General features: G+C 41.4%; 1 protein-coding gene across 1 annotated transcript in view; it reads right to left on the reverse strand.

The window, feature by feature from the left end:
* Positions 1-4,782: 4,782 nt before the first annotated feature.
* The window catches only part of pcdh7b (protocadherin 7b), a 116,547-nt gene continuing 97,543 nt past the window's right edge, over positions 4,783-23,786 (reverse strand). The window contains 2 exon segments of the mRNA XM_082523493.1: positions 4,783-9,165; positions 10,433-10,451. Of these exon segments, the coding sequence (XP_082379619.1) occupies positions 8,693-9,165; positions 10,433-10,451 (492 nt within the window). The 3' untranslated portion in view covers positions 4,783-8,692.

Genomic DNA, 23,786 nt, shown 5'->3' on the forward strand with positions numbered 1-23,786 from the left:
GCCCTAACTGCTATTCCTTAGATGCCATTTCCCGTGGTTGCCCGGGAAAAATAAAATTTTAAGACAATAAAAAAGTCATAAATTGTGGATATCAAATAGCTTCCTCAAAGGTTTATGGTTGAATTCCCCTCGCTGATGTGATTTTAGGTCGTTAATTCGCACCAGCGAGCATAAATGGGATTGAAATTTCTATTTAAATGGCATACCTCATGTTTGATGTTGGAGAAGTGATCAATGATTTCATTAATTAGCTTTACATATTTGAGTGTGGGGAATAGTGTCTTTTACCATATATTTTCTCTATTATTCTTTTGCCCTGCAGTATGCTAAGGACGTACCCTTTCTTATCCTCCGGTGCCTGTAGTTTTATCTGCCTGCTGGTTCCACACTATCTGTCCTCATAGGCTGGTTGAACACGACACCGCTGCAGTGTGGACCTTCAATTCAGGCGAATGCCCGATTACTATCGAGGCCTCACCTGCGGCTTGGTGAGGCCTTGTGCTCGCCCAGTGAAGCCTGTCGGAGGTCACTGTATTTCCAGACTTATTCGCAAATTTGTATGCATATGGATGTTTTGTTGTTGCAACGAAAAAATAATCAGGTGCTTGTGAAGCTATTGCAGTGCTCTGCTTTATAATATAATCACAAAGACAGCCTATACATCCCAATTAGAAAGACTGTAGATTTTTGTTTTGATGTGCTTTAGTTATATGAGCAATATTTTCAATCTTGTGTTTTGGCCTTGTCCTTGGCCCAGGGTAAAGACCCTACAATAATCCATGTGTCTTTGTACAACTTTACAGAAATACAAATATTAAATGCAGTCATCATGGGCATGAAAGTCATGGTATTTTTGATTTCTTGGTACTGTCCTATATCCAGGATATAAGGATTATACTGCAAACATCTTAATAAAACAAATGCAAAAGTTGGACTTTATTTCGGATTTTCTCTAATCTACACAGATTCCTGGCTTTTAAGCTTAGTCCACAGGATCATCAGCTCAAACAACATAAGTACACGTTTTTTGTGATGTGTCAACACTTTGCCAAGGTCTGGAAGAAGACTGAAATGGTCACCCTTAGATGAGAAGAAGTTAGTTAGCATATTCAGGAATCCCAGGATCCGAGAAGGCTCAAGGCCTGCCATGAACTGTAAACTGCTGGAACACCAGTATCATTGTGCACAGTGAAACCAGTTTTAATCGATTCTGGAGGCAGGTTTTATGGTTAGATGAGACAAAGATTGAGCTATTTGGCCACAATTACAAAAGTTATCTTCAGAAGAGTAAAGTTGGAGCTTTCAAGCCTAAGAACACTGTACCAACAGCAAAGCCCGATGGTGGTAGCGTCATGATCTGGGTTGTTTTGCTGCCTCTGATCCTGGTACATTGCACTAAGTGGATAGAATAATTAAATAGATTTACCTCCAATTTCTTGAATTTCACCTGAAATCAACAACTACCCAGCTGTGTCCAAAAATTTGGACACAACAGGACAGTGATCAATACATCCAAACTGGTTTTGGAATGGATGTATCAGACTAACATTAAGCTTCTGGAATGGCCATGAAAATTTATGAACTATGCTTAAAAGCCGGCTTTGTGCCTGGAAACCAATAAACTTAATTGAACTCTACCAATTCTGCCAAGAAGAGTAGTTAAATATCAAGCCAGAATTATGCCAGAATCTTGTTGATGGGCACCAAAAGTGTTGAGTGGCCCATGTACAACTTCCTATTGGATATTTAACCAAGTATTAGGGGGCCTGTACGTATACTTTTGACCCTGTGTGGATTAAGCAGAATAAAATGTCAATAAAAATGGAAGTTGTACAATATACACCCTGGAAAAGAATAGTTTAAACAAATCTTAAAGGCCCCAAATTACTGTAGCATAATGCTTAACATAATGTTTTGACACACTTCTATATTCTGTCCCCTGCTTTGTAGGGATCTGTCCACATGTCATCCATCTTTTCCATCATCTCTGCCATGTCATTTTTGAAATTTGTAAAATGAGCACAGCAAGTAAACAAACACTTGAAATTCACTTACCCCTTTAATATGCTTTGACAATGGAATGCAAGTACTAATTTCTGATTCAAGCAGTGAATGGAGGTAAATGGTAAATGGGCTGGTTCTTATGTAGTGCTTTTCAATTCCAGCTGAGCACTCAAAGCCCTTTATATAACTTGCCTCATTCACCCATTCATACAAGCATTTTCTCTAAGCTTTTCTACATAAGAGATTTCTGTCTAACATTCAAACTCAGATGAATGTATCAGAGAGCAACTTGGGTGGGGTCGGTATCTTAACCAAGGATATTTGGCAAGAAGACTGGAGCAGACAGGGATCAAACCACCACCCTTAAGATTAGTATGTGCCCTCCTGAGCCACAGCCAACCCAAATAATGGTCAGGTTAGGACCGATCTTTTTATGTCAGAATTTGGCTGCTGCTCTGTATTGGTCCATCATGGTGATTGCACCATTAGTTTCAAAGCTTTGCAAGTCAAGACTTTGATAGAACGATTTCAAAGGTAGCAGCTCTAGCGCATGACTTCAGCACTAAAAGTACTAAAAGTTGCAAATCTCAGTTTCTTGTGGATTTCTGATGTAAATTAAGCATCCATTTGGCACTGACACCCAGTAGTAATATTTCCAAGATTTTCATGTTCAAACTACCTACTGGTATCTGTTGGTGTACTGAAAGGCCATGCATATAGGTAGAAGTAAAATAGGACCCGAGGCATCTCTACGATAGATAGATAGATAGATAGATAGATAGATAGATAGATAGATAGATAGATAGATAGATAGATAGATAGATATGCAAATTTAACACCAACGATGAGATAATCTGTTTCACATTTGACTGTATTGCTGCTGTCTCCTGCCATCCAGTGATGTCAGGCATTTTTGCACAATGTCTCTTGTTCTTATTTATAGTATTCATAATATTCAGTCACTGTTTTTATTCATTAAAAATAAACCTCAAAACAATTCATTGGTATGCATTGCCTAAACATTAATTACATTCAGTTTCATTCTAATTTGTATTAATTTCCCCCTGTCTCAACAGAAAAATTAATACTACCCGCTGTTCATCCCATGCAAGGCAATTCAAATTTTCATTTTTTTTTGTCAGAGAGAACAAGAAAATGAGTGAGACAATTTGCATATCAACATGACTGAATCCTAGTATTTCTTAGAAGTGGCATCTTTTGAAGACAAACATGGAGAAAAAGATAATTGTCGCACATAAACAAACTCCTCGGCTTTGTGGAAGAACTATGTTTTTCTCCTGTCCAATATTTTCAGGAATGATACGACACAACTCTACAGTCATGTTTTCATTGTATGTTCTCTTATGTCTCTATGACAGCTAAAGGGGGGGGGGACTTTCTCCATGTTATTGAACACTGCATTGTAGTTCTATATAAAGATGCCATTAGCAGTTTGAGTGTGTAGGAGAGGCTGCAGCAGGCTGTTAATCAGAGCGTAGGGAAAGGATTAGAATGGATCTCTAATTACCTAGACTGTAATCGCCTCATATATCAACCCAGACACAAAGGCAAGATTGGAAACCTATACTAAACTATATATGAATATAATACTATCCATAGTGATGACTAGTTCATGTTAATGAGATAACGTTATGTAATTGATTTCTAAAATATCAGTAATAGTAATCAGTTACAGCTACCGAGAAAAATTAAAATGTGAAACATTACAATAAAGATATATATACAATTATGTAAAATGAAACATTCATTGAATTGCTTTGAAACTGTTTGCACTGCAGACTTTGATTGCAGATTCTATTGTTAGACAAGGACAAAAATGTTTCTCATGGCTGGAAATTCAGCAATATTTTACCTGTGAAAAATGAAAAGGGACCTGACATTATTGTGCAGAAAAAATATCAATGTGAAAATGCTCAATTTCAAAGATGTGAAAAGATGTTAATTTTATGCTATTCAGTCACGTGAACTTTTAAAAGTTCTTTATAAAGCAAAGTATAATTAATTACGAATTGATCAAACATAGAAAGTGTAATTATAATAAGAAGAGTTGCAAAGCTTATTATATTTCCTTTTTTTTAAATCGCATTTTTAATACCATATGGAAAAGAATAACAGACAAAGCTTCCAAACTCAATTTGACAAATTAATGTTATTCTTCTTTGGAGGATGCAAATTTACAAGATCGTGTTTAGAATATTTAATAGAGCAATCCTCAAAACTATTTTGTAATCCATTTAAAATGTTCTCATAAATTTAAGCTGCATGAATTTTGTTACAACTGGATCAAATGTGTAATGTAAGTGTTGCAAACAGAGTCAAACTAACAAAGAATCATTACCTTATTCTGCAATGAACTTGATCTCTGTGGAGTTAGTCATGTTAATGTTTTGGATGTCGTGTCGACTAATTTCATTTTTCAGCCACAATAAATACATAAATAAACATTTTGTTTTATATAAAGATAAGTTGTGATAAGTAATTTGCTTACCTCATGGTCAAGACTAAAAATGTAAGTTTAGAAAAGCAAAACAAAACTGTAAGATATTTAGTATAGACAGATTATTAGACACTGCCACTGTTATGTGCAACAGTTTGCTAACACATTAGCAATAGCTACCTTTACAAGGTTACAATTCATCTAGCATTGGACAAAAAATAGTAATTGTAGAATTAGCAATTAAATGATCAAAGTTTTGTAATTTTTTTAAACATACACATTAAAAAAAAATGGAATTAAAAACTCTTCAAAGACAGGTGTTGTTTTACCATGTTATATTTTAATTTCTGCAGAGACAAAAATGACAAGCAATTTATTTACACAAACCTGTACAAAAGCAAATTAAATTATGTAAAATATCTCATAAATAGAAGTGGACTTGCGTTCAATACACTTTGCCATGTTCAGCTAAGCTGCGTGCATAGTGACTCATATTAAACGATGATAAATTTGTTCCTTGATTTCTATATCAACATCCAAGTCGCAGGACAAATAGTAATGGTTAATATTACAAATCTCATTACACATTGTGAATGCTATACGTATAGAACAGAGCACAGACTGAACACATACCTCAGGTAGCAACAAAGAGAATTTCAACATAAATCCCACCTGCTATTGTCCAGATTTTTGTACCACTACCCCAAATAAAAACAGTCTATCACCACTCAAAGATTATATGGTGTTGACTGTGCTTCTGCTTTCATTTCTGCTTCTTTTTCAGACACTTGCTCTACAGAGACTTTGTTTTCATTTTATCTGATCTCGAAATGCAAGGCATCACCTTGCAACACCATAGCGAACCCTGTACCGTGCTTAGTTGTAGGACAGGGTTTCATCATCTGCTGATATGCATACACTGTAAATCTTTCTGTACGAGTGTTGTGTTGCATGGCACATCCTGAGGTGTGTGTTCTGTCAGCCACTCTACCTTGCAGCTTTTTCCCTCCACACTTCCATTCCTAGTAAACCGTCACATTAGCATTTTTATCTCTAGGCTCCCTCAACTCTGAGCAGTCAAATGTCTCCAAGCATTTTTTTTAAATTTCTTTTTCCTGCTCTCTATCCTGCTAAGCTTCTAAAATCAGTCCTAGAGCTTGTTTCATGCACAAAGAAGGTTACTTGACCTCGGATGTCACACATGTACATGAGTGGAACACGACAAAAAAATCCATTATATCGTTATTATTTCTACCAACAAGCAACTTTTGAATGTACCCGCACTCATTCGGTAATGCACTAAGCTAGGAATGGATATTTCAACAAGGTAATTGAACCCAAAGAGCAATAGCCGTTTGACTATTAGACCTACAGGCTCACTGACATTTGACTGGTCGTCCTTCAACAAGCCTTTGACATCATGGGATTTCATCTAAGATATGCAAATGTATTTCAGTCCTTAAATGCCACCCCATCTATTTTTGTGTTGCATGTCAACGTAATTGTTTATGCACCATTCCAAACCAACATTTAATCATACCGATTGGTATAAAAAGGCACAATTGCATATTTGCATTCACTCTAGTTTTTTTTTTTTTTTGTATGTTTCTTTTTTTTTCCCTTTTTTTTCTTTTTTTTTCACTCTAAATATACAAAGTGGCACCAGGTAAAGAAAAAACACATAGTATACTGATGATCATTTTCACGGCTTTTGACTGTTATTGTGAAACAATATCTGTGAGTTTAAAAAAATCAAATAAAAAAGGAGTATTTTTTAAAAAAAGCAATCAAAAGCTTCAGGTAAAAAGTTGATGAAAAAGAAAACATATGAAAGATATGGGTTTTTGTTGTAGCACGAGGTGAAACAATAATGAAAATTAAGCATGAAAAATGCATGGAGGGGGTAAAATAAATCCACAGCATAGTCCAAATCGATGTACTAAGTTGTCCTACGTAACTCGTGTTTTTAGGTATAACAAAAGCAAAAACGATGAATTTCTGTGTTTACAGGGATAACATTTTTTTTGTACATTTTGTTTTACAGTTTTTTTTCTTCTTCCTTCTCAGTAAGTGAAGTAAGTTCCCATTAAACGTGCAGTAAAAAGTAAGTATTTATGTATACAGTTGATAAGTATAGGAGCACTTTCTTTCAAACAACGAGTAGTACTTACAGACTATAGATTACCGGAAATGCAAGAAAAAGCATCTCCGGTCAAACCAAAGGGGTTTTGCTAACATACAAAAAGTTCCATTGCATCTTTTGCTTTATTACAGTCATGAGATTTTGCACCTCTGTAGCTGCAAAGAAAAAAAAAAGTCACTGGAGACAGGGAGGCACAACATCTCAACATTGTTATGTGTCTGTTTAACTGGTCATAAAGCATCAGCTCTGTGGGTGTAATGGATGTTTTGTTGAGACATCACATTCTTATCGTTCAAACTCAAACCTTCATTTTTAAAAAAAACTTACGAAGCTTTTGGTTTTAACTGTAACACCAAATTTTTCAGCCTGTAATCCAAAACCCTTCAGGAATCTGCTCATTCAGAAGTTGCGTTTTGATTGTTCTCCATTGAGCTGATTCTTACATTCATGCCCAAAGAGCCTTCGCTGTGTACTAAGGGAAGCGGCATGTACTACTGGTAGAACAGGTCTTAGACAGCCACTTGTGGGTTAATGTCACCTCGAAGGCTTGAGAAGAAGAGAAAGAGAAGTTGATGCTTGTTGGTCACATGTGCATTATGATATTTATTGCTCAGTCCTATCACACAACAACAACAACAACAACAAAAAAGAAAATAACAGTTTTTAGAAAAAGCTGTACTTGCAGCTGTTTTTAGGACCAACTAGGCCATGTGTATGCTTCCCCCCTCCCCCCAGCCTATTATTGGTGTACATCTACAGTGGCCTATACAAACACACTATATACTGCATATCTGGCCCGTACACACATACAGTTTCCATTGAACCTTGACAATTTTAATCTCATGCCACACACTGTGCTTACCCAGGATTTTCAATGAGTCAGTATAGCAGCGCCAGCGGCCTCAGTTAAATGAATCTGCCTTTTCTGTATGTGTGTGTCTGCATGTGTGTGTTTGAGAAAAACAGGGTAAGTATCACAACTTGGTATAAATACTAGCATCCCACTAAGGTGATCCGAAATGTACAATTGTGGACACACATGCTGCTCTAGCCAATGCGGTTGTAGACGATGGCTGTAAGATCTTGCATTTATTAGGAAGGTTCGGGTCTCAATCTCGCCAATCAAAGACAAAGAACGAGAGACTGAGGAAAGGTAGCGAGACAAAAGGGAATGAGAGCGGTTAGCGCTGTTGCTATGAGCTGATGTTTATGTACAACGAGTGACTCCTGTAGAGAGCGTGCACACTGGTAGTTTAGAGTCAGTCACTGAAAGTTTGTCAGTCTATCAGTAGGGTTGTAGTCAAACCATGGGGGTTACTGCAGCAAACTGCATTGGCTCCCATTTCCATCCACGAATTCCCACATCGGGAGAGGAACGAGTATTTAAAGCTTAGTCTTTCCCCTCCTTATAAGATTCGAAAGCGGTTGACTTTTGGTCTGCAACGTTTATCACAAACAGTAAAGATGACAGAATCCGTGGTCCGTGTTACACCATGAGACCATGAATTTGTCCAGTATATTACTTCAGCCACAAAACATCATGTCCAGACACTGTTCTTTGAAATTTAAAAAAAAAAGGGCATATCCAGACACACTGTAAAGTCAAAATAGTTTACATGTACAGCTTTGTTTCTAGAAAAAACACAAACAGAAAAAAACGACGTGGGCTCTTTTGTATAGCGTCAACTTCAGGGAATGGGGCCCTTAATGAGAACAGGGGTTAATGCATGCATGCACTGTATATGTAAAATGAGCTGATTACTGTACAGACTGACTGTCAGGCAGCAGACTGTGTCCTAAGAGCCCGACTCGCCAGTAGAACAACCTCAGAGAGAGTTGAATCAGTGCCCTCAGCAGTTCTTCCTCCTCCTCCTTTCGTCCAGTTAATGGCCAGAATTAGCACTTTAAAAAAACGGTGACTATGTTTATATATCCACAGGGATTTTTCATTAAGAAGCTGTCGCAAAAAAGTCTTTGGAGAAAGTGTGGCTAAAAGCTTCTAAAGCTGTAATGGTGGTGGGTAAGCAGCTATGCTTATTGTTGTGTTTGAATGCCACACGTTGTGACACACGAGGAGCTCTTCCAGCTCACAGATACACCTCCCGTCGCGTCAGAGTACCACATGTTGTGGGCTTGTACTCCCCGGTAGGTGCAAGGGGGATCTCCTCGGTGGGGTGGCCCAGCACCTCCTCCCCGGCTCCTGGCGAGCCATAGGGAGGCGAGCCGAAGGCCTCATAGGAGGAGGAGGAGGAGGCCATCTTCTTGTTGAGCAGGTTGCGATTGCGGTCACCCATCATGTGAGCAGCGGTGGGGTCTCCGTTGGCCATGGCGGCCATGGCGAGGGTCTCTTGGCTGCCGGGCTGCTCGGCGCTGCTGCTGCCGCTGCCGTTGCCGCTCATGAAAGTAGAAAGCTTTGGTTGTTGGGGGGTGGTGGTTGACTTGGATGGCCGTCGCTCGGGCGACGTGCGCACAGGCATCCAGCAGGAGTCCGAGTGGCCATACTCGTCACATTCCCGTGTGCACTTGCCAGTCATGGCTACGTCAGGCAAGGGCCGGGAGTCTAGAAGAAGCAGAAGAGAAAACCAAAAGTAAGTGACGCTGCTTGTTTTGCTAAAGTGGGCTATTTAATGATAAAACTAACGATGGTAATGACACACTCTCCTACCACTAAGTGTTTGTTTGTGGTATGTGTTACATGATTGGGCTGTCATGAATTCCTTCATTCGATGCGTGAATCTGTAACTTTTCCCTAATGAGGTCATCAACGCATCTGAATGTTAATGAAGAAGGTAGAAAACAATAGAAACTGGTCATGATGGTTGCCAGGCACCCACTTCCACAGCTAATCTGAGTTCCAATTTTTCATCCCTAGTGAGTCCAATAAGGCTTTTACGGAGAGAGGTTGTTCTCGTTTTCATGCAGAACCCATACCACATGACAGAAAAAAGTAAAACCAAAAAAAAAACAGAGAAGACTCCACTGGTACGACAACAGCCCCAAACAAAAAAAAAAAAACTGTGGCGTGAATCAGAGTTGAAATAATGTCATGCTTCAAAACGCGCTTGTGCTGAGAGGGGAAGGGAGGAGAGGGGAAGGGAGGAGAGGGGACCAGTGATGAAGATAGAAGAGAAGAGGTCAGTTTACACTTTCGGTGTGTTTAAAGATACAAAATTAAGCCTGCTCTGTGTGGGAGTGTGCTTGTGTGTGTCTCTAATAATCGTGCGGCTGAGGATTTTTGGGAGAAGAGAGCACCGACAAGAGCCTGTTTTCTTATTTTGGTGATTGGCAGACGGCAATCATGCTCTGATCTAAGTAGCTTAATAGCTTTGCGTGGCTCAAGCACTCTGATATCCTCTTAAATTCCGTAATAGGAGTCTTAACAAATTGCCTAGCAGGGCGCTGGCCTCAGATTAACCACGTCTACTGCATTATTGTAGAAAGCAAATTATGTGCTTACAGTGCTAAATCAGGACAACAGGTTGGACAGATATCCTTCTGTCAATAGCTACTGTCAGACTCTGTGAAGTATATTAACCCAAATGCAAAGCAGAGCTAATGAATTGGTTCAATATGAGACCAAAACCGTAAGGAAGGAAGAAAAGGAGGATCCCGAATGCTTAGACGCTACACAGTGCCAAAGGTAACACAAGTGCCGGTGTTATAGAGATGCTGTGTTAATGTCTTTTTATTCATGACCTGATGGAAAGTATGGAAACCCAAAAATCAAGCAAAAGCGTTGGTGAGTGCAAACCAAGCCAAGCATGCCTTTACCTTTAAGAAAAACAACAACAGAAATGAAAAATAAAAGAGTTTGGACCATGGCTTACTTTTAATGCTCTTTTTCTCCTGTAAAAGACAAAAAAAATTTGAAATCAATCGTTATGCCTTTATGTCACGCATTTTATATATATATATATATATATATATATTATATGTACTGCAAGAGAAACCTTGAGCAGCCTTCAAACTGTAACTAAAAGACACGCTGACAGCGGCACAAAAAAGTTTTATGCAGAGCAGACACATGACTGAGGACAGAATGCAGCCGAGACAAGGACAGCAAAGAAAGGGGAGACAGATAACACAGAAATGAGGGTCTTCTAAAGTCCTGCTGATTTGGTTTTCGCCTCATCAAACAAATCACTTGTTCCACTATGAAATTTGCCTCACAGCAAAGCATCTGATAGGACTTCAAGAGTGCCATTCCTACGCTCTCGGAAGCTTATCTTTGTTAAAGATCTGTTTGCGGTCTGTTTTCATGTCGGCGTCAACTGTGTAATGCTAGTCAATATATAGACAAAGCCTCAGGGGCGTAAGCACCGCTCGGCAATAAGAAACTCAAATAACCAAATAAAACAAATCTTTGGGTTATTTTTCCACGTCTGAGGGCTCACAATACAAGTATTCGCGCCTAATGACTTGTAAACAGCTAAAGAAATTAGAAGAATGGCGTGGAAAATAAGTGAAATAGATGCGAGCGCAATCACAGTTAATGGCGGCTGATGTGTGATGCAAATGATAACCTTTGCTTCAGATCGGCACCGTGTTTTCTTCCTCCCTCCCTTCCTTCCTTTTCCCTGCCTCACAGCTATCAAGGAGATAAGTGGACACCAAGTACTGATTGTCTCGCTCATTTACACATAGGATTGAGCCATTAAGCTACCCACAATGCACAGCAGCTCTCTCGGGGCCCGTTTCGTGGCCCTGCTCCTGAATGCTCATCCAACTGGATTCTCACCTCACTCACATTCAGGCAAACTACTCCACAAAAAAAACAAAAAAACAGCAGGGCAGGGAAGACCACTCGCTACCTCCAGCTCTCGTGGGTAAGCAGTCAACCTTCAGCAGCACCGTCTCTGCCGCCCTGCGCAGTGAGATGCTGAGGTAGTTAGCCAGTGCTCAGTGTGTTGTGCACACTGTAAGGAGGCTGATTTTCTAGCTATGGTCCATTGACTCTGCAGGCTTGCTAAAAATGAAGACATTTCCGACTGAGCTAATGAATTGGGCTGCTACATCAAAGCAAAAATACTTTTTTTTCCCTTCTTCTTCTCTCTTTCTCCCTTCACGAGCGTGACCTCCCCCAGAGGTTGGACCATCAATATGAAACCATTTAAATCCATCTGTCCTTTAGCTTTGGACAAATAAGTGCGCCGGAGCCGGGTTCAGCTGAGAGTAGTTCCTCCACCTGCTGGCTGAGGCCGTGCTAAATGAAATCTAGCATCACGTTGATTGTTTATCTTACCGAGAAGAGAAAGAAACATTATTCCTACATTTTCCCACTTATGAGCCCACGCTGGGCCGCTCGATTCCTACTCACTCGAAATCTTAAGGATGTAAATCTGAACAATGAAAGCTGAAAAATAAAATAGTGTAATTATTGCCAGTTTGTTTCAATGGAGAGGACGCGCTGTGCTGCTTTCCATACACACACACGGGGCCCTTTCAAGAGCCAATTCAGAAATGAGGTCGTATAGAATATCTTCAAAGGAAAAGCCCTTGAGCCCACACAGCAGAGTCGCTGGCTTTTTGCTACAATATTCGCAAACGTCCTCCGCACCCACGCTTGCTGACCACCATACGACACAATGCAAGTGGGTCAGATCTGGCGTGTTAAAAAAGCCTACTGCGACACTGAGAGCCAAACAAGGAGGCCTCTCCATCCTGGGTCACATCCCTAGGGCTCAGACCTTTTATTTTATTGTTGTTGCTTTTTTATATGGGGATCCAGAGCTAGAAAACTAGTGTGGATGCCCACTCTCTACATGGCTGGAAGACAAGAACTTTCAGCCGAGTGGAGGCTGGTCTGCTAATAATGGCCACGACTTACATTCGCTCAAAAGGAGGCTTCTGAAGGATGAAGGGAGGAGTGCCGATAATGACTCGGGGATTGACAAGAGCCAGAAGAGGAACAAAAGTGCCGAGATGCTTCAGTACAAGCGACGCTATGAGATGTCAGTGCCCCATGCTGCGCGCACATTTTTAAGGGGTATAAAAAGAAGACCTCCTTCAGCTGTGCAGGGAAAAAAGAAGCAGGCTGAAAGTGGGCCAGCGGCTGCACCAATCGTCGAGCTGCGGCTTTTCTTTAGTCAGCCACCCCTATCAGCTGACTAGCTTACACTTTGGGTATTTCAAAGAGCCTACGCTGCTTGGGTACAGTAGCGATTTGATGCGGTGTCTTTAGCGCTTGCTAAGATGTTGCAGTGGTAGTAAAAAAAAAAAGAAAAAAAGAGAAAAAAAACAGAGCGCCAGACTGTCCGGGCATTTGCACACACTTTACAGATTAAAATTTGTTCTGTTTTGTTTATGTCAGAGTAGCGTATTGCGTGTTTTCACTACAGCGTGTCAGCGAGTTCATGTGATGGTCACTTTTTTTTCTGCAACAATCTCTGAGGCTTTCTCATTTCTGGCCAGCAGATTCAACGCAAAAAGCCAAAGCAAGGGATGGAGGGAAAATGAGGAAATAAAATAGAGATGATGCGCCTGCACGCATTTTTTTCTTCTTTTTCTCTTTGTATGTGTGTCTACTCTGTGTCTTTGACAGACATTGCACTTGGCTGGATAGCAGATAGGGGTCGGAGCGGAAAAAGGAGGCGAAGGGCATGAGGGAGAAGACGCAGACAGGGATGATGTAGAGAGCGAAGGACAGGCAGAAAGAGAATAAAGGAGAGTGATAGAGAGTGTGTGTTTGTGTGTGTGCTGAGTATAGCAGGGTCGGGGCATGGGAGAAGGAAAAACAGCAGACTGACTGGAGAAGACAGCATGGCTGCCTCTGGGCCGTCACAGGCCAAACATACTGCCAAAGAGAGCAGTTCAGAGGAGAAGAGAGTAGGGGAGACAAGGGGGAGATGAGGAAGAATTGAGGACATTAGCAAAGACAGGAAAGGGGGGGAGATCGCAGGAGGATAAAGAAAGGCCAGAAGAATAAAACAGAATATGTGGTCTAGTGTAAATAGTTCCTGGTATGCCACTCCATGTCTGTTCTAGCAAGCGCACATTAACTCATCAATCCAAAGCCTTAATTTAGCCCGTTTCAAGCTTCGGATTATTCCTCTAAACAATGAGGTCCTGTGTGCAGCCAGATGCAAGGCGCCACTCACCTCTCTTCTAACTCAACCTAATGTGCTTCTGTCTCACTCTCCTTTATTAAGAAGGCAAAAAAGGAAGGCTATGACCTCCCAAATGCCATTTACGCCCGTCCACATGATTTCAATTTCTCGATTAAGACAAGAGATAAGGGAAAGATTTCAGGGCCTTGAAGAAGGTGTCTGTGTGTGAGAGCAGAGTCTAGCCTAGAAACGGACATGTGATTGCCCTGCAGCCCTGGTGAAAGGCCCTCCCTGTATCGACTTTTCTATTTTTGCAATCACGGCGCACAGTGACGACGTACGTTGCCGGGTGTCGTTGGAGCAGCTTTTGGAAACGCTCTGGTGTCTGTGAGGAAAAATGCAAAAAAAAGAAGGGGGGACAAGTGTGAAGGGGTACGAGGAGACAAGAAAAAGTGGAACAAATGAGCCCGAGTTAGGGATCAAGCATTAAAAAAACACAACAACACCAAAGAGTGCTAGCGTTCCCCCCACAGTTGCTCAGCAGTCGTCTTTCTTGTTTCCCTCTTTCTACTCGTTCGCGCCTCTAATAGGGTCCCGTTTAATTAGCTGAAAACTTGCCGACTAATTATGGCACAGAGCGAGTCTCTCCGTGTTTGGCGGTCTCACTTTTTTTTTTTGCAGGGCCCCTGTGGCACTGCCTTGAAGCTGAGAGGTCCTCAGCATCAAAGGCAGATGGGTAGACAGCCCTAGCTGCAGATATAATCCAACCAAAGGTGGGTTAGAGAAGGAGGTTAGGGGGTAAAAGAGAGGAAATGGAGAGCAAAAAAAGAAGGAAAGAAAAAAAGAAAGAGAAGAAAGAGGGAGAAGGGTCTAAAAGGAGAAAATAAGGTGAGGGAGGAAATGTTCCTGGGAGAGAGGCGCGACGAGAAAAAGGAATAGGTGCTAAATTATTAACGCGGCGACGGCGAGTTCAGACAGAACAATATCCACAGGAAAAAGCGATATTTGTCTTTCTCTTGCTGAGATGTTTGCCAGACAATTAAGGAGGGATGGAAGATAAGCAGCGGCGCAGGGGAAAACGAGAACAAAAAGGGAAGTCCTGGGGAGTAATGACCTTTGAGAACCCGAGACGTGGTGTGCGCCGCCGGCGGCAGCGGCATTAATTGACCGCATTAACATCAACAGCGGATACTTCTTTTTGTTTTTTTTTCTCACCCCTCTCAGTGGCATCTAACCCCCCAGTTAAAATCCTGCAAGTGGGAGGCCGCTTGGATCGAAAGAGCATAAAATAACAAATTTCCCATCCTGTAATTACCATTCTACAAATGACTATTAGTGTTATTAGTAGTGTTATTAGTACTTTTATGCAAATCAGGCACTCTTCCTGAGCCTACTTGACCCACATGTGGCCTTTTTCTTCATAACCGACATCTTTCTGCCTTAGCCATGCTGCTCGTAGGCCGGTTGGAGGAAAGCTGTTGAATGTGGCAGCAGGTGTATTCTGCAGCTCCCTGTGCCTCTTGAAGTATTTACTACCTGGGAAGAGCAACTAAAGGAATATTCTGGATCACCCTCTGCCTCACCACCACCAAAACCTTGCCTTGAGAGGTGCAAGACAAGCTGGAGGAAAACCTGACAGTAAGAGGGGAGAGAAAACATTCAGACATGAGCATAAAGCTCTGATCAGGTTTCGCAGTGAGCTGTGGCCTCCCTTTTCCTCATTTCCCTAGATACCTAACCTCTGCGGTTAACAGTGTCGTAAACATTTGAAAAGATATGCACACAAAGCCATCGAGAACTTATGGGAGGATCTTTTTTCTGGGTCACCGTATAGACAGGTAGAAGATATCACCGCTTTCATTTCCATTTCATGTTTGCAGCCTGCAGTCTATACGCTAACAAGCACTACAATAACGCCGCAAGTAGGCATTATGGGTATGATATGGACTGCTTTTCTCTTTCAGCAGGGTCAATACTCTTTCCGCAATAATGAATGTACTGTGGCTTGCTCCTGAGGTAATTAATTCAGGAGAGATTAACTAGCATAATTTCATTCTGGTGACGATCTCTCAACCAATTATCAAATGCAGCCTCGCGCTCTCCCCCTACCCTCTGCACATGTTCTCCCTCCCTGGGTCTCTGCCTCTCTCGGCCCATTTGAACACTCAGCACTCAAAGCCAAAGACCCCCATAAATAAAGCGTCCCAGCCTGTCACGCTCCCTCATTCATCTTGCGATCATGCAGACTTGTGTGCAAGTGCGCATACGAGCGCAGGCTCTTTGTACAGCAGGTGGTTGTCATGTTTGGCTGGGAGCATATTCGCTCTCTCTCTCAGGTAAAAGCCACATACATAAATGTAGACACAACAAACTGTGTCATCTGTGCACTTCTGACCCAACTATCTATAAGGAGAGCGACTGCAAGATGATGTGGCGAGGAGAGGAGGCGAGTGACTCATCCACGCTCCTAATAAGACTGATGATGCTGGCTTCCTGCCATTTACACACACACACACACACACACACACACACTGAAGTCTACTGAAACAACTCAAAAACGCTTCCAAGCTACGCCCAGCACACCCAGAATCTTACAAAAAGGCGATTTTCTCATCGGGCTTCATATTAGCAGTGCAGCAGTTATAATCACCTTTACAAGCTGCGACTCAACACATTCTTATACGCAGTTTGTTTCCGCTTGAAAAACACCCAATTACGATATATAATAAAGTATTACCACCATTTTGCCCAGCATGCTACTCTGAGCTCACACAGAACACTCTGGAAGCCCCGTGTGAGGATTAGAATTAGCCGCTCTGCTATGGTGAACACATGCAGCACATGCTAGCCACCGATAAAACAACAACTCGGCAGCGCGCTCACACAGGCGCTGGCGGTTTCTTTCCCGCCGTAGCAAACTTCACAGAAGCGTTTCGGGTTATACCTAAAATGAGAAGACTAGCGTGCTACGTCACCTAACAGGGCGGACACAAGAACGCACATCGGTGTACAAAATGGCAAGAGCTCACTAGGCAGCTGCGAGAGTGTTAGCGAGGGTTTAAATAAGTTAAAAATGTGTGTTTTCCTTCAGTTTTTTTTCCTTACTATTCCTATAAATTATCCCCCCTCTCTCTCTCTCTCTCTCACACACACTCCATCCCAGCCGCCCCTTCTCTCTCTCTCTCTCTCCAGTCTTTAGAAAAAGAAGTGTCATTGCTTCCCCTCCACTGTTACTCTTATCGCACACTCCCAGACACACTCACACAATAGCCTGTTTTACACCATTAAATGGTTATTTGTCAAAATACAATTTCAATTAAATCCTCCCTAAAATAAAAAAAGAAGAAGAAAAAAGAAAACTCTGTGATTTGTGCTTTTTTTTAGTGACTGTACTATTAAAAAAAACATCTAAGTCATAGGATTTCATGGACGTACTGTAGGTCCACATGGAGAAAGAGCTACACACTATAAGCAGGCTGTTGCTCAGAAGATGGGGACATTTGAGAAAAAAAAAATCTATATAGTTCTCTGATACGGTTTAAAAAGAACACATTTCATGTTCAGCGCACGTTCTTTAAGAGAAAGTACAATATCTTACCACGTGGCGAGGACGCGTGCACGTCAGAATTATTCATCCCGTTTGCTAGAAAGATACCGTGTGACCCACATATCTCAGATTGTGTTCATGCATTGCGTCATCTTTATTTAAAAAAATAAACGACCCTATTTTAAATAACAAAAGACCGAAAGAAAAAAAAAAAGCCCAGATAAGTAATCTCCGCACGAAATGTCTAAAACAAAGGCTCCACTTGTAATAAGTAGTTAGCAGCAGCAGGCGAGCTAGTTAGCTTGTGAGTCAGCCAAATAACACCTACTATCTACCATTCTTGTCATCCTGTGTGTGGTAATTAGCTCTCAGCTGCTAGCACATTCTAGGCCAGAGTGAGCCGGGCATGGTGAGTCACCACCTTAATGGAAAGCTAGTGGTGGAAATGTGGAGGGTGTAATTATGCTGACCTAAAGGGACAGGCTTTCAGTTTTTCACCATGTAGGCTCATAAACAGGCAAAGTGAGCTCCACTCCGGGGCAGGAAAGGCAAATTATCTGGGGCCTGTGTTTCCCAGAGGGATTTGTTTTCGGTGTTTCAGCAGGTCCTGAAAACATGATGGACTTCTGTGTTCTACCTAAAAAACTCTGAAGGGAAACAGAGCTGACCAGGTTCTGCTGATTTAAGGAGGATTAAAAGTTGGCTTTCTTTCTTTTTTCCTTTTTTTGGAAAGCCGAGCCTATTAGCGAGTGCAATTCTGAGCGGGCGGTGAATACTGTGCACGTTAAACTAATAGCAGATTCAAAATCTACTTTATAACAAAGGTTAGAAAATGATGTGATAATGATCTGATTGGTTGGGACACCTGTTGCTGTGTCCCATGGGATCTCGTTGTATGTCGTTTTGGCTACTTATCCTTTCCCTCTAGTTCGACTTTTATTTTTAAGGATATGTGAATGTAGTAATGCTACAAGACATAGTCTTACACTTTAATGACCTGGGAAACCAAATAAGCGATCAGACAGATTTCGGAGAATTTCCCCCGCAGAACAGGCAGAACACCTACTGGGAAGGTTAAAAAACAAACTGCAACAAATGGCTGTGCAGAGCCCCTGATGAAAGTGCTAAAAGGATGTGCCAGTCAGCAAATAGGTTCTCCAGCACCTCTTTAATGTATCCTTGAGTCTGACCAGGGTGCCTCTGCTGTGCAAAACCTCCCGCAGTGTTTGAGTGTTCAAGTATGAAAGCGAAAGCCTCAGTGACAGCATTAAGGCCTCATCCCAGACTATGGCAGACATCCAGTGAAAAGGTCCTAATAAGCCACTTCTGCATACTGCTTATATGTACAAAACATATCCAGATGTACCGTGCACTGACAAAAAGTCACTTATTTCAACAGAAGAGCTCAGTGGGAATGGAGAGCTTTGATTTCTTGAGTGCCTTAAATACTCTCCAGCTACTCTTGCTCGGGCTGAAGCTCACAGCGATACAGCCTGATAACGCCAAGGTGTCCTGGATTATAGACTATCTCGCAGATAGGCCACAGTTTGTTCCCTTCTGGAGCAATATATTGGATTTGCTTCTGCAGTGAGGCACCGTGCTGTCGCCTGCCTTATTCGCAATCTATCTTTTGACTCGAGACTCAACTGTGGGTCAAACCACCTCCAGATTTTCACTGATGATTCCTCCATTATGGAGTGCATCCAGAGAAGAGGAGAGATGGTGGGGTTGGTTGACAGTCTGTATCTGTTGCATGTGAATATCTGTATGATACAAGAGGCAAACAAAGAGTTTTGATCAGAGATGCCAAACATGGCCCGGAGGCCACAATTGGTCCAATAAAGACAGCAATCGAGCCCCATTGAACAGCATTATTGGAAATTTTGGACTTTTAACTGTATTCTTAAAATTTTTAACACCTTATCTTTACTGATAAAGACCTCCCACTTGCCCATTCATGCTACACCAGAGTAATTAGGTGATGCATTTAAAAATAAAATAACACTGTGTAACCACTGCACACTATGCATTGCACACATGGCTACACTTTTTTTGTAATTTTACAGGTTTATTTCTTACAATTTAGGAGTCGAGCTGACAGATTTCTTTCATTAAGTACAGCACATTTTGTTATCTTGTAGAAAACACTGAATCTGCACTACTTTTTCTTATATTAAGATATCTCAAGGATTCCATGTGTAACTAGACTTCTTTAGACGAACAGAGAAGGGGAGTTTCTGGCCCATTTTAGATCAAAGTGGGCTGTATGTGGCCCACGATGTAAAATGAGTTTGACATCACTGGTTAAGATGAATGAGGCACAGTGACACCTGTCGTCAGCACAGCATATGTCTGTGTGATATTTTTCTTTGTGACTTTTTTTCTCATTTGAAATGTAACATATATTACCCCACGCACAGCTGGAAAGCTGCGTGTGCAGTACCCGTGTCTTCTCCCTAGAGGTTTTGCATGTTGGAGCAAATTATTCAGGAGGAAGAAGCAAAGCGTCAATCCAGGCATTTCTATCCGGTGCTTCTGCGTCACCAGCTGAGGGGAGTGTCTGTAACAGTGGCACACCACGTTTTAAACTTTCATCACCACATGTCTTTTCAGCAATAAGTGCCACAGGGAGACAACAAGGTTCTTCTTAGTCATCGCTTAAAAGTTGCTTTCCGTCCCTGCATCTCCAAATCTAGACGTGAATGCATGTGACACGTTAACATTTGGACGCGTCACAGTGGTGAACAAGAAAAGGCTCAGAGCGGAAGTGAAACTTGCTCTGGATTTAAATTACTACCGATGCCCTGCCTTCAACTCGCAAAGCATACCCCTTTTAACTGGCCAGTTTAGCAATATAGAACATAGTGCCACAGCTGGAGCCATACATAGTGTATTATTTAAAGCACCAGGGGCCCAATTTGTCACTCTGGCGGGCTCATCACAGGCGAACATCCTTTATGAAATGCACTTTTCACGCTGCCTGTCAGAGGGATCAAAGCAGCCTTGGCTGTTTCTCCCTCTTCAGATTCTCTGCTCCGATTCCCACTGACAAAATGAGTCAATTTAAACCAAATGGATCCCCTATCAAAATAAAGAGAGTGCATGAGATAGAAAGATAGCAAGAAAGACAATCATTTCACAGGCAGATGAAGTACAGACAGGTGGGCAGCCACTAGTGAACATCTACTGTCTAAATTGTTGGATGTGGGATAGAAACGCTATCATTACAGAAGGACAAAGGCAGTTTTTTCAGCTGAACTGGGTAAATGGTCACATATATTGCATGATAGAAACAGTTTAGCCTCTCAGCTCTTTCTGTGGAAAGCCACATTGCATACACTTACATTAAAACCACTAAGGTAAATAATTAAAATTCAGCGTTCTGGCAGAAAGCCTTGTGAATGTTGAAGACCAGGCACAGCCTCTCTAGGACAACGTGACACACAAATACCAAGAACACACCAAAGGTGCTGGTGTTGACCTGCACTCCAAACTATCCAATCCAAGGCTCTTATCAAGTCAAGGATCGTGAGGTATTCAAATTTACACTGTGTGCAATTTAGATTTAGAATCACCAATTAACCTTACTCCATGTCTTTGGACTGTAGGAAAAAGCCGGAGTACTCAGACAGATACGGGGGGAACACAGAAAGGTCCCACCCTCTGAAACTGCATTTGAACCCAGTCTTCTTGACGTGTAGCATTAGTGCTAACCACCATGCTAACTAATAGCTTAGCAATATCTTAAAAATACATTCTAATATAATGCAACTCTAGCATAAGCTCAGGTAACTGCAGAAAACTTTGACGTTTGAATTCTGCCACTTTTATTAGGAAACAGTTGTAAGTGAGAATAGAATGAATGTTAAATGTAAATGTGAAGCTGACATTTAGTTAAGGACATGGAAAAACAGCCTTTTAGCTACTATTGATAGCATAGCTCATGTTGCTTAAACCAGCCATTTAAAGGGCTTTTACTTAACAGGTGTCCAACTGACAGTCTAAAGCGTCTCTTTCAAATGTTGCAAAGATAAGTGGCTAGTTCAGTGGGCATTTGGTCACAGACAAAGGTGGGGAGCACTTCAGTGAATACACAGAGCCAGTTAGATTTGAAAGCCCCTAAAAAAAGCAGGAGCAGAGTACTAACTTGACACTGATATGCAATTATTGAGAACTCCTGTTGATACTTTGTGCAAATATTACTGATTGAACCTTAAAGAGCCACTTGAGAACCGCAAATTAATGCCAGAGAGTTCAAAAGCCCCGCGTTCACCTCAGCATTCTGTACTTTAATAGAGTATCATATGAGCCAAAAATAAAGTGACATTAAATGACAGAGTCCATAACATGACTTCACTATGCCTTTTCTCCTCTGCCTTTGAAGCACTGAAAACATGCTTCATTATTCACCCAGCCTGACAGGCCTCTTCTTTTCTTTTTTTTTCCCCTCAACCCCCTTTTCCCCAACCACCATGCCTCCCCACCCCCTTTTTAGCAAAGCTCTCGACCAATTGATTTTTCCTCTTTCCTCTGTCTGTCTTTTTTCCCCGTCCTTGATTCTAATGCTTCTGGGTTGTGGGAAATATTTATTCACATTGATCGACGACAGAGCTGATGGGTCTTTCATGAGCGTCAGAACTCAAACTGTTTTTGTCCCACCGATGTCTCCAAATATCAATCACCAGTGGGAGAAGTGCAGGCTGGACTGCAGATTAGGGCAATAAAGCCCCAGAGGCCAGACTCATTTTCCAACAACTGAATAGAGAACAGAAAAATATACACCAAAACACCAGCCGTCTGACGAGTGATGGAGCGTTTGTGGATTCTGCGATGATTCCTGTGAGCTGTCACTCGTCAGAGACAATGTTTTAGGGGACAAATAGAACTTCTCTAAGAATGATTGAAATACCCGAAGCAAATCCATACAAGTCTGTCCTGAAGGTGCAGAATTGTTTGGGTGCTATGCATGAGGTGGTACTGGGGGCCAGAGGGAGCATTCTGAAGATAATTCCTGCATCTGCGTGGTCTCCATTAAAAATGCAGCGCCAACAGGATATTTTCTGCATCAAATTTTCATACCATCAAGCAGTCTCGACAGCCCTGTCTCACACACACACACACTCTGCTAAAATGATGAAATTCTTAAAGCGTGTGACTCTCTCCCTCCCGCTCTTGATTTTCTTTGAGGGACACAGACCAAGTATTGTTTTATGGTTCATCGACCGTATGCCATGTATTCTTATTCTTACCTTTTCTTCAGCCATGCTTTACGTTGGTGTTTATCGTCTCTCTTGCATGTGCACATAAAAAACTTTGCAAATGTCTTGAGCTGCCCTTCATTTCCTTGTCTTTTGCTAGTAAAATCGGACAAAAGAGTGATTTATTGAAAAAAATACATAAATGTAAAGACAATATATGAGGCAAAAACAGAGTCTGTGCTATTCTAACCAGCTTAAAAGTCAATATTTTTTCCACCATCTTTATTCTTTGATACATGCCATAAACAACATCTAAAGTGATGATGACTGTGATGATCCCTGTGTGATCAATAATGCTGAGGTCTTGGTTCTGGGGAGGCCAATGCACGACTGATAGTAGTTTTATGTTTTTCTATCCAGGTATGCTTTTACTGCTTTAGCAGTGTGTTTGGGATCAGTGTTGAAAAATGATGCCATGGTTTTTGCCAATCAAATGCTTCATCTGTTCATAACCACATGTACCAAAATCTGATTGTATCCATGTTCATAATTCCAGCACAGCTTCTTTGACAGCCACGTGAGCCACATGTCACTGAGACCATTTCTGAGAAAGCTTTAGTAAATATTAGATGGATTAATGTAAGAGCCAGATGCATCTCTAAGCTCCTGTGTCTGGTCTTTCCTGTTTCTTAAGGACACAACTTTCAGATATGTTCATCTACTTTAGGTAGTTTTTTAGGTCTGCTATGCACTTGTCCAGTTGTCTCACATTTCTTAAGGACAGACTGCACACCATGCCAAAATATGCCAAGTTTTCAGCGAATATCTCTTTGGGAACCCCTTTGTCGGTACAAAAAGTACCATTTCATGTCTGTCAAACTGTATTATTCTTTGATTTCTTCACAGATTCAACTAAAGAAATGGGATGTTAGTAATAAGGTGCCTAAATACACAAATTAAAAGATACAATTTAAACCAGTCAGTTGTCTGCAGTCATATGTAGACACAACACTGCTTCATCCCTTGAGTTAAGTGCCCTTTTAAAGCTTGAATTATTCATAGGTTAGTGTGAGTTAGTTTAACAGACATTTTCTGAAAATGGTCACGTACACGGGACTTAAATTGAGTGAAAAAGCAGCCAATGTCTAAAGAGAAACTTTAAAAGACCAAAAAACTATCGCTTGGGGCTACAAGACTACTACAAGCAACAATTGTAGGAAAGTCTGGCTCCTTGGAAACAAAGCAGAGAAATGAGATGAGGTTGCTCAAGACTTTTGCACATAGCGATAGTACACGCACTCTTCCCCAGTGAGGTTAAATTACTATTTTCACATCATTTGTCGAACCTGTACTAGTATTAAGTGACAGCTTCTAATTCATACGTAGGGAA

Source organism: Aulonocara stuartgranti (genome assembly GCF_965226115.1).
Source record: "Aulonocara stuartgranti genome assembly, chromosome: 3".
NCBI lineage: Eukaryota > Metazoa > Chordata > Actinopteri > Cichliformes > Cichlidae > Aulonocara > Aulonocara stuartgranti.